The 8,368-nt window shown below is 55.0% G+C and overlaps 1 protein-coding gene across 1 annotated transcript in view; it reads left to right on the top strand.

Annotated features, from left to right (window-relative positions):
- The first annotated feature begins 320 nt into the window (after positions 1–320).
- Positions 321–8,368, top strand: part of RSPO4 (R-spondin 4) — a 32,796-nt gene continuing 24,748 nt past the window's right edge. The window contains exon 1 of the mRNA XM_026502907.2: positions 321–399. Within this exon, the coding sequence (XP_026358692.2) occupies positions 321–399 (79 nt within the window). The remainder of the gene's footprint in view (positions 400–8,368) is intronic.

Below are 8,368 nucleotides of genomic sequence, written 5' to 3'. Positions count from 1 at the left end.
GTGCAGGGGGCGGAACGACGCCAGACCGCGGACGGCCGGACCGACCGACCTCCGGACCCCCACGGGGCGACCCCCGCCTCCCGCCGCGCGCGCCGCCCGGGCGGGTTAACGCGCCGCCCCGCGCGCCGGCTCCTCCCCGCAGGGGCAGTGTCCCCGCTCCGCCGACGCCCTCAGTCGACCTGGCGGCCGGCCCCTGGGCGGACGGCGCGTCCCTGGCGGCGGGACCGAGCCCGCGCCCCGCGGATGCGCCCGCGCGCCCGGAGCAGCCATCGGGCCTCCCGGGGAGCCCCCCGCGCGCCCGCCCCGACCAGGCTGCCCAGATGCGGGCGCCACTCTGCCTGTTGCTGCTCGTCGCGCACGCCGTGGACATGCTCCCCCTGAACAGAAGGAAGAAGCAAGGTACGAGGGGCAGCGGGCTGGGTGGCAGGGCACGCACAGCAGGGCAGACAGGGGGATGGCCCTTGGGACATCTGCATGGTGCCCCGGCACCCTGGGCCACTAACTCGTCCAGACAGCCGTCAGGCCCACTTTACAGACGGGGAGACTGAGGCTCCGCGGGCACCTGTCTAGGAAGCTGGCCCAAGGAGGCTCTCCAAGGAAGGAAGGGGCTGGTAGGGCTCTCTCATGACCCACTCCCTAGAGCGGCAGCATTGCTGAGAAGAAGAGTGGCTCTGTGCAGAGACAGGAAGCCCAAGGTGCCAGGCCAGAGGACTCTGGGACTAGGGGACAGAATTAGTGGCTTAGAAGCCATGCCAAGTATTCATGCTGAGCCGGGAGACGACATATACAGCGCCGGGCTGGGAGTCCAGATGGCCCAGTCTCAGCCCCATCATTGACCCTGACTTACCGTGTCACCTTCGGGAAGGCGGTATTCCTTAGTGGGCCCCCCTCTGGCAAGGGCATGAGCCTTGTGAATTCAGGGAGACCTAGAAGAAGTACCAGAGCCCCCCAGTTTTTCCATCTTGACCTCCTGGGAGTACTCAGAAGGTAAACCAAGTTTCAGACTATAAATGTACCTGGGGCACAGAGGAGCCCCTTGCACCCTCAGGGTCCTATGTCACAGCCGCTCACTGTGAGAGTCAGAATGTCCTCAAGAGGTGGGTTTGAGGCTGTCGCTGCAGAGTGGGGGTCGGCAGAGCCCGTGGGACTGAGGAGGGCAAGCAGGGGGGAAAGTCTCCCGAGCTGGTGTCAGTCTGAGAGCCAACTTTGGAATACTGGCCACTGTGCCAGGGTTGTCCCTCGTTAAGGGAATCCCCACCGCGTCCTCATGACAGCACTCTTCCCGTTTGATAAAGCTGGGTGCCAAGGCTCGGTCAGGTTAGGTAACTTTGCTAAGTTGTCCAGCAGGTGAGTGGAAGACCCAGTGTCTTCTTTCTTTCCAGCTGTCGTGTTAGGTCTGAACGAGGCTACATGGGAGTAAGAGCGTCTGCCCTCTAGGGGCATCTAGTCCATTTGAGTGAAAAGCCCTGCATGGACAGTCACTCCTGGGGTGGAGCAGGAAGCAGAGAGGGGCTATGGGAGGATGCAGAGGGGGGATTGGGTGGGGGTGACTGGCCCAAAGGGCTCCAACCCCTGGCGTGACTGGTTGGAGGGACCCAGGGGTCCGAGCAGTGGGTGGGCTTCAGGTGAGCCGGTGCAAGTTTGTGACTTCATGGGGATGTTCTGTGGATGGCCCTTGTATAGCGCCTGAGTCCATGGGCTCTGGAATCAGCCTGCCTGACTTCAAATCCCAGCTTCCCCAGTGACCAGCTGAGTGACCTTGGGAAAGTCACTTTGCCTCTCTGAGCCTGGCTTTACCCATCTGATGGTCTTTTAGAAAACCTCTAAGATTTTTCTCAGTTTTAAAATGGACCAAAGAAATAAAAATACAAACCTTCTCCTCATTGACTCCTCTTTAAAAGAAAGGGGGGGGAATAATATCCGATGTATCCGGCTCCCAAGGCAGATGTGGGCAAGACTGAATTAGTGTGTATGTTTAGTGAGTAGCCAAGTACACGGGCTCCTACTGGGCACTTGTAGGTACCAGGCATCTTCATTTCCTGTGCGTGGGGCCCCTGGCTACTCACAACAGTCTCGTGGGGTTGGGGGCGGGGGGATGCTTATGATCTGGATGAGGATTCAGAGAGGGAAACTGATCTGTCCAACGTTGCCCCACGGGTGAGTAGCAATGCAGGCTGGACTCCCACTCCATCTGTCAGGATGGCTCCTGAGCTGGGTTGGCTTTCCCTTCCCAGAGCCTCCGTCCCCATCTGAAGAGGAGCTGGTTGGGGAGATCTTTAAGATGTGCGCACGCACACACGCGCGCGCACACACACAGATTAAAGGAAAAGAAAACTTCCAATTCCTTTCCCCATCTGCAGTTGCTCGGTGAGGAGCTTGGGCAAGGCTGCTCCCGACACTGCCCCAGTTTGGCAAGGGGGCTCTCAGCGCCCCTCTCCACAATAGTTGATGTCTTGTGTATGGGACATAAACATGCCCCATCCAGCAACTCCAGAGAGAGGTTTGTAGCTCCACTTATCAGTCAGGTGCAATGGAGAGAGCCTTGGATTTCAGTCCCACCCTGGACCCCTTTGCACCCCGGGCAGCGGACTCCCCTGCTCCTGCCAACAGCCTCAGTTTCCCCACTGGCCTCAGGGTGGGAGTGGAGGGGTAGGAAAACCCTTCCTGTAGCATATTCTGCAAAGTGGTCATAGGAGTCCTGGCCAAATAGGTTTGGGAGATGCTGAGTTAAGCAGATTTGTTGGCCGCAGGACTTATCAGAGCATTTATGGTGAAGTGGTGGGGCCAGACAGCAGGTCCTTTCCCAAACTAATTGTGCAGCAGAGGGTCATTTTTCATGAGACGGCTGCTTGGAAAACTCCACATGACATCCTTGAGGGTCTTACCGGCTTTGACATTCTGCTGTCACTTTAGAAGGAGAATGTGTCCTGAAGGCAGCTAGGCAGTGGCCATGCTTCATGCATCCATGTCTTCACTTGTTCATTTGACAACCGCTACAGGCAGCCTCTGTGCCAGGCTGTGTGCTGGGAAACTTGGAGATGCCAAGGTGTACAGACCCGGGGCCTGCCCTTGAGCAGCTGCCAGGGTGGAGGGATGCCCCTTCCCTCACTTTCCCAGCCTCCCCTCCATGCCCGAGCCCTGGGCCTCAGTCTTCGGTCTGCTCTGCAAGGCCCAGCAGCGGCCCAGGCTGAGCTGCCGCCCTCGGGGCTTGGCACCCGCAGACCCATGCTTCCTCAAGCTCTGGCGTCACTGTTTTCTGATGAAACCCAATTTTTCTGTTTCTTTTTTTTTTTACCCCAATTTTTCTGTTTCTAAGACAAGAAAGAATGAAAGAAAAGGCTTGAGGAAGGTTCTTGGATCTCAAATATCTCTTACAAAACAACATGTTGATTAATTAAGTGTAAACGAATCAGAACCAGATGGAAACGTTTCTCTTGAGACATGATGGGCTATCCCGGCAATGGGACCGTCAGGGAGCGTGAGGGAGCTCTGGCCTGCACCCCCCAACCCCGATATGGAGCTTCATTTAGGCAACGAGAAGACGGGCTGTGATGGACTTCCCTTACATTCAAGTCCTGCTGGAGGCTAGAGTCTCCCACGTTCACATGGTGATTTCAGATCCTTCTAGACCCGAGGCAGCAAGGGGCAGAGGGAATTTGGGGAGTTCAGCTCTGGAATTCAGATAAGGTTCAAATCCTGAGCCCTCCGCCCCGGACGTATGACCTTGGACAGGTCACATGCGTTCTCCAGTCTTCGGCTCCACAGCTGTGAAATGGGAACAGCTGTACCTATCCCTTTGGCAACAGTCCCAGAGAGAAGGTGTCTGGAAGCACACAGTAGGTGCTTTATAAAGATTCTACTACTTCTCCCTCCCATTTTACAGCAGGCTAGGGTGTTCTCTGGACCAGGGAGAAAAGGGGGTTTCGTGTGGGTTGAATCTCACTTCTGCCCTTGTCCCCTCTGTAAGCCTCTTTTTCTGCATCTGTAAAAAGACTGTGGCAGCGCCTCCCTTGGGGGGGGGGGGTGAGTATGAACATTCTCTGTAAATGGCAAAGTCCCACGTGGAGCGCTGGGCAGGCAGCACTGTCCCCTGCGTGTAGCAGGGAAGCCGAAACCCGGCAAGCAGGTGCCCGAGGCAGTGGCCGAGATGGGGAAAGACCCAGGTTTCTTGTCTCCCGGGCTGAGTCAGGGCCGGGCAGGCCCAGAACAAGGTGCGTCCCCCTCAGTGCTGGCCTCCAGGTGACACCGGCTAAAGACGCACGTCAGGGGCAGCTCTGGAAGGGGAACCAACTGCTAAAGGATGGGGTGAGGGGTGTTAACCGCACCTGGAGGGCTCAGGAAAGGCACCGTGTGTCAGTAGAATGCTACCTCGGGCAAGTCATTCTAGTCATCTTTATCCCTCTGGGCCTGGGTCTCTTCCTAAAAGATGGCTGGTTGAGAAAAGGAAAGCAGTATGTTTGGCACATAGTAGGCACTCAGTAAACTTGTCTCTGCTCCCACGCCCTCTCCCTCTGCAGCCAGTTCTGGAGCCAAACCTGGGCTCAACAGAGATGCTGCTTTCACCTCACACACCCTCACTCTTGGGGGAACCCACCTCCCTCTCCAGGGATGGAAACTACCCAGCCCCCACCCCATCGCCAAAGGAGTGCCTTGAGGCCACTTAGTGTGGGCTGGCCACGTGCCAGGAGCTCTGCACAGCGGGAATCCTCACTATGGCACTGCCTGGCGGACACCCATTTCCCAGACAAGGGAACTGAGGCTCAGAAAGGGCCAGTGACCTGCCCAGGAACTCCCGACATCGGGGCCGTGGCCCCAGAGTTTTGGAGGCTTCAAATCCTGTGCAGAGAAGTACACGTGGGTCCTGTTGATGACTTGCCAGGGGCTGCAAGGCGGAGGCATCTGAGACGAGCCTTATCACAGGGATTTTGTCAGGCAGCTGTGGCAGCAGGGACGGGACTGGGGACTCCAGCAAGAGGAAGGGAGGGTCTGGTCAGGTGGAAAAAGCCGAAGGGGCTGTGTGGCCAGAGGAAATAGAGGTCCGATTGTGGACAGGGTGAGAGTCGAGTCACGGAGGGGCCTTGGATGCCACCTTTATCACAAAGAAATATTCATTGAGCCCCTCCTCTAGGTCAGGCTCCGGACTAGATGTTGACAAGCACGGTAGAGATGCGCTCCATTGTCCCTGCTGTCAGAGGGCTCAGTGTGTCCTTGAGATGTCAGTGACAACCCATCAGAAAGACTGACGCGGACAGGACCCCACTGCCCCTCAGTGCGGCCTTCAGTGGCAGGTCAGGGGCGTTCCCGGCCTCCGCTGAGCAATCTGACACTCAACGAGGGGACGTTGCTTGGCTAAGGTGACCTTATCCATTTTGTTCTCCCGTGTCTTTGTGTCCGTCTATCAGTTCACTGTTTATTTGTCCATTTTTCCATCTAGTAAAAAAACCGACGCTTGCATGAACGCAGTTTTCAAACTGAGGTTTGCAACCCATCAGCAGATTAGGGAACTAAATTTAGTAAGTACAGCCAGCAATTTTGAATGAAGAGGGGTACAATGCCATGGAACAGAACACGACAGTATAGGATAGAATAAAATGGGGGAGAGGGGTCAGGAAACTTTTTTTTGTAGAGAGCCAGATAGTAAATATTTCCGGCTTTGCAGTCCACCTATGACCTGTCCCACACTCTTCTTTGTTGCTGTTGCTGTAAACCGTTCTCAGCTCAGGGCGCCTGGGGGGCGCAGTCATTAAGCGGCTGCCTTCGGCTCAGGGCGTGATCCCGGCGTTCTGGGATCGAGCCCCACGTCAGGCTCCTCTGCTGGGAGCCTGCTTCTTCCTCTCCCACTCCCCTGCTGTGTTCCCTCTCTCGCTGGCTGTCTCTCTGTCACATAAATAAATAAAATCTTTAAAAAATAATAAATAAATAAATAAATAAATAAATAAACAAACCGTTCTCAGCTCAGGCCATACAGAAAGGCCGAGGGCCGGATTTGGCCCATAGGCTAGAGTTAACGAACCTCCTTTTTAGAAAATATCAGAATGTGTTACAGGTATTCGGATTATATATCATTTTGAGAGATGCGTTTCCATGTACACATGTATGTGAGTGTGTGTTTGAGCAAGTGAGTATGCGTGCTCATGTGTGTGCACATAGTTGGGTATGTGTGAGAGTGTGTGAGTGTGTTTGTACTCGTGTGTATTCGGCGTGCTGTGTGTGAAAGGATATAAAACTAGATTTTTTACCACTGTCAAGGAGGCGTGGAGGCTGCTGGATCAGTTGAGCCCAATACGGTCCCTATAAATCTCTCAGAGAAGCTTCTAGGAGGTCCCTGTATCACCGCCGGGGAGACTAAGGCCCCGGGGGTCCTAGGGCAGGAGGCATGTGAACCCAGAGCTGCACGGGCTACACCAAGTTGCCTCAATGAGCAGCACGTACCCCTGACACATTTTGCGAGTCGTGTGCCTATTTCTGATGGCCCTGAATCTGGTGGCCACGTACTTCTCAAGACACGGGGTTTTAGCCCCAAAAGATGGGGCGATCGGTCAGAGCCCTAATACCCTCCTGCATCAGACACCCCTGGGCAGCCGGTGGGTGCCAGACATCGTGTGGGCCTTTCTCACTGATCCTGCTGGCCAGATGAGGTCGCTCCCCCTTGCCCTTCTAGAAGAGGAAAGCTGGTTCAGAGAGGGGACCTGGTTTGTCCCAGGCCACATAGAAAATGGATGTGTGGCCTGGGTCTTCCAGATTCCAGACCCACAGGAGCAAATTCTGCCTCACAGACTTCTCTGGAAATCCCATCCAATGCCGTGACCCCGCCCCCTGATTCACACAGCACTTTACAGTTTGTGGAAGGGTCCCACTTTCCTTTTTTATAGAATAGTGGAATGCTAGAGCTGAAAAGGCCAATTAAGACCTTTGAGACCAATACTTATGCAAAGGGGGGCTCAAGCCCCCGGTGCCCAGCACCTGGCACCCGGCCATGGGTGGAAGTGAGGGTGCAGCCGAGACTGGGGAGGGAGGGAGGGCGGCTTTGGAGAGATAGAGGAAGGTAGCCAGCTCCAGAGCCTGAAAGTCCTGGTATTGGGCCCCCGAGAGCCTCAGGTTCCCTGTATGACGCGGCTGTGCTGGGTCTGCTGTGCCTTTCTCCCACGTCCAGGATAAACGTCAGACAAGAGGGATGGAGTGAAGAGGACATTCGTAGCTCGCAGAGGGTTCTTAATAACGAGAGACCAGGCCGGGCTTGGGAGCCTCAAATGGGCCCCTGGAGTGACCTGTGTGCCACACAGGCTCCATGGCTTGGCTGTGGGCTTCCATGAGAGGGCGCTGGCTGAGGCCTGGGCCAGACCAGAGCCATCACAGCCTTGAGGCCCCGTGCTTCCCTTAGCACGGCGGGCTGTGGGCCCTGGCCGGACACAGAAGTCCCCAGATGCCGTGGATACCCAGGAACACGCTCCTCACCTGCATTTCCACACGTGTACGTTCCTAAAATCATGTATTTTTTTCTTTAAAAATACTAAACTTTCACTGGCATCAAAGGTTTTTAAAAGTCTGTTTCTGATTTGGTTTTACGGTTGAACGTTGAGTCTATGCCAGATGCTGTTACCTGTATTATTTTATTTTATTTTAACAATATCAGGCACTGTTCTAAATACTTTACACAGATGAACTGGTTAAATTTTCTTAATAAACCTATGAGGCGGGTCCTATTATTATCCCTGTTCTACGGATGAGAAGACTGAGGCACAGAGAGGTTCGGTAGCCTACCCAAGGTCACACAGCTGAGGTTCAAATCCTGCCTGGTCCCAGAGCCCGAGCTCTACTGAGCTCAGTTGCCTCCCAGCCTTATTTAATCCTCAGAGGTTGCTGTGAGGACTATTATCCATATTTTACAGAGGAGGAAACTGATTTAAGAGCGAGGGGCATTAGTTAAACTATATGAAATTGCCATTTTTATAGGTCCACAACAGCCTACTATTAGCAATTTCATATACTTCAGTCCAATAGCTTGGCAGAGCAAGTTTGGCAAAAGCAGGATTTAAACCCAGACAATTAATTCCAAAGCTGGGGTACATAACCACCCCATCAGGCCTTCTCCCAATTCAGCCGCAGAATGGCCTTACAGAGGAGGCCCCAAGCTCAGAGAGGGCAATTGACTTGCCAAGGGCACAGAGCCAGGACAGGGAGAAGTTGGGATATGCCTCCAGGTCTCCATGGGCCGGAGCCTCCTTTCTTGGCCTGTGCAGCAGGCAGTGCTATTAGGACACATGCCTTCAGCCCCAACCTCGGGGATCCTTCCAGGTCCCACAGGGAACGGTCTGGTTCCCATCGCGGATGGGTGAGGCCCTCCTCTTGGGCACGGCTGCCTCAGGCC

Source organism: Ursus arctos, unplaced genomic scaffold, assembly GCF_023065955.2.
Source record: "Ursus arctos isolate Adak ecotype North America unplaced genomic scaffold, UrsArc2.0 scaffold_16, whole genome shotgun sequence".
Taxonomy (NCBI): Eukaryota; Metazoa; Chordata; class Mammalia; order Carnivora; family Ursidae; genus Ursus; species Ursus arctos.
This window is presented reverse-complemented; position numbering and strand designations above follow the sequence as displayed.